Source organism: Anastrepha obliqua, chromosome 3, assembly GCF_027943255.1.
Source record: "Anastrepha obliqua isolate idAnaObli1 chromosome 3, idAnaObli1_1.0, whole genome shotgun sequence".
NCBI classification, from domain to species: domain Eukaryota; kingdom Metazoa; phylum Arthropoda; class Insecta; order Diptera; family Tephritidae; genus Anastrepha; species Anastrepha obliqua.
Window position 1 is genome coordinate 128,305,301 of NC_072894.1, and position 3,162 is coordinate 128,308,462.

Genomic DNA, 3,162 nt, shown 5'->3' on the forward strand with positions numbered 1-3,162 from the left:
ATATTGGGATTGGGGGTGCAACCTCTTAACATAATCGATGTAATTAAATTGTGATATCGTAAAGTAAAGGGTGTTTTTTTTAGAGGTTAGGTTTTCAAGTTGGCACTACTTTTTTCGTAGATGGTCTTTTTGACAGCTGTCACTTGATTTATGCTCAGTTTGGTTTGCCATTTCATAATGAATAGACTTACACCTGAACAACGTTTGCAAATCGTGCAAATTTGAGCCCAAAAAGGAGATGGCCACCGATCCCGATTTTCACAAGAAAATTTTGTTCAGCGATGAAGCTCACTTTTGGTTGAATGGGTATGTCAATAAGCAAAATTGTCACATTTGGAGTGAACATAATCCACAAGCCATTGCTGAGACGCCGTTACATCCTCAAAAAGTCACTGTTTGGTGTGCTCTATGGGCAGAGGGAATCATTGGTCCATATTTCTTTAAAAATGAAGCCGGCCATAATGTTACAGTCAATGGAGAGCGCTATAGAGCCATGATTAATGACTTTTTCGTGCCTGAATTGGACGATGTTGATGTGGACGACCTTTGGTTCCAACAAGACGGCGCTACATGCCATACAGCCAACGCAACAATCGATTTATTGAAGGAAACTTTTGGTGAGCGCATTATCTCGCGCCGTGGACCTGTTGCGTGGCCTCCAAGATCGTGCGATATAACACCGCTGGACTATTTCTTGTGGGGCTATGTGAAGTCGCTTGTCTACGCAGATAAGCCCGAGACGATTGACGTCTTGGAAGAGAATATTCGGCGCGTTATTGCTGACATACGGCCCCAATTGCTGCAAAAAGTGGTCGAAAATTGGGCCTCTCGGCTGGAATTTATTCGAGCCAGCCGCGGCGGCCACTTGCCCGAAATCATTTTTAAAACATAATGGCAAACCCTTATCTTTATAATAAAGCTAAATTCTTGGCCATAACATTAAATTATATTCGTTTTATTTCATCTTGAAAACCTAACCTCTAAAAAAAACACCCTTTATATACTCTGTTTACTAATAAGGTCAAAATAATGTGAAATAAGAGAAATTGGTAAACTCGAGCGGACTGGCCACAGGGAGTTACATGTTTGAATTGTATTTCGACTATTATTCATTTTCACGTCAACAGAAAGCTCCACCAGAAAGAAGGATTTGGCTTCACTTGGTGTGTCCAACTGACACCAGTTAGCACAAGAAAGAAACGGCTGGCGCGCTTTGGTGAACTCGTCCAAAACCACGTAAACGGTTATCGCACCAATCAAGTAGAATTTTCGTGTTTTTTTGTACCCCCTGCGCAATAAGTCCCAAAGACTTTCGTTGTACTTACAAATAAATATAATTTTTATTAATCATAATTTTTAGAGAAGTTTAATACTAATTGTTTTAATACTTTTTGTTTGCCCTGAGTGTTGGCCTAAGAAAATGCACAGGCTGGAAAGCTTATCACCTCGCTGGTGCAACGTTGAGTGAGCTCATCGAAGTAACCATTATCAGGGCAAGTGCCATTGCCAATCGCCACGCCATCTTGGCAGACCGTGTAGCCGTGGCATCCATCATTCGTTTCGTTTGCCAGCTCGATGCTATCACCGGCAAAGCCAACACAACGATTATATTCGCAGACGATACTGGTGCGCGGCACACATTCGCCATCATTCGCCTCATCGAAGAATCTTCCAGTGGGGCAAGTGCCATGCTGCAGCTCAATGCCAGAAGCACTACTCGACGACGCGCGACAATAATAATAACCATTACAACTGCGCCCGTCTGATACAAATATGCCGGTCTTGTTGCAGAAGCTAGTCGCCGTTGGAGCTGTTGTAGTACTCGTCGTAAATGCACATTCCACATCCCAGGGATAGTCGCAGACACCATTAATTGCACTATAGTAATAGCCAGTCGGACATGTGCGGTTCAATACTTCCTCCTTCCAGCATAGTTGATATCCATCACAGTTATCTGGATCTTTAATGAATACGCCATCGGGCACGATATTGCAATAACTATCCGGATCCATAGTTAGCACACACGGATAGCCTCTGATGCAGTCCGTCGTACCCGAATTAAAGTTAAAGCCGGTCTCGCATTCGCCATGTGTTCCAACTCCTTTACTGCAATAATAGTAGCCATTGCACGAATATGGATCAGCTGCAAAGCCACTAGCTCCGTTTAATGCCGCACATGGATTGCTTGAAATGCACTTTATGCTGTTCGGATCTACACAAGAATAGGTGTTGCGATCGTAGAAGAGATCATCCGCACATTTGCCATTATATGGGATTCCTTCAATGCAAGTTATCCAAGCGTTGCAAGCCCGAGGATCTTTGATACGGGTGCCGTTGGAGAGTAATGAGCAAATCTCGGTGGAATTGAAGCTGCATTGCACGGTCACGAAGAGCATTAATAACGGTAATATTCCCTTGTAAGCTATTTAAGTAAAGAAAGAAATGAAAATATAATTAGTTTAGAGCTTCACCGAGATCTGGAGCTTTAGCCATTAAAGTGAAACTTACGCATATTAATTGAAATTTAAAAAGTTTTTAAACAAATTCAGGACCAACGTTTCGCTTCACTAATTTCAAGTTTCCAACTGATGAAGAATGGAACTGTATTCAATGCTTTTAAATACTGAACGAATTCTTTCTTTGCACAAGCTTTTATGTTAGTATTTACGTATTTACTTGCGTGGCGTTATAAAATCGAATTATTACCCTTAAGCAAACTAAGTACTTAGATAATTATTATAAATAAATATTGTTCAATAAATTAACACGGTTTGAAGGTATTAAGTCACAGGCACCTTAAAGGCTTTTAGCATTATGTCATTAGTCCATTTCGGTTCGGTTGAGTTTATTTTGTTGGATAGTCGCGAGAGTGTTTGTTTAATTGTGAGAAATGAGCGCCAATTTAGTTCGACTGGATTGGTGCGTGAAATAGAACAAGTGGATGGCAAATTGTGTTGATTTTTGGTCATACGTGAATTCTAGCTGCATGATGAAAGAAAAATTTATTACACCCACTGTTGTGCGGTCCAATTTCTTCATAACCATACAACCATTAAAATTGTATGGAAGAATATTCCTGAAAAAATTTACCAAGTGTTATCGAGTACCAAAAATTTGTGGTGATGGTTGTAAACATACGACGCTATTTTTTATTTTCTGCCG

At 40.7% G+C, this 3,162-nt stretch overlaps 1 protein-coding gene across 1 annotated transcript; it reads right to left on the reverse strand.

Moving 5' to 3' along the window:
- Positions 1-1,412: 1,412 nt before the first annotated feature.
- On the reverse strand, positions 1,413-2,512 carry LOC129242219 (peritrophin-44). The gene is made up of 2 exons (XM_054878773.1): positions 2,509-2,512; positions 1,413-2,422 (listed from the first exon to the last, which is right to left on the reverse strand). Exons 1-2 carry the CDS (start codon positions 2,510-2,512, stop codon positions 1,413-1,415), a joined length of 1,014 nt encoding a protein of 337 aa, XP_054734748.1.
- Positions 2,513-3,162: the final 650 nt, after the last annotated feature.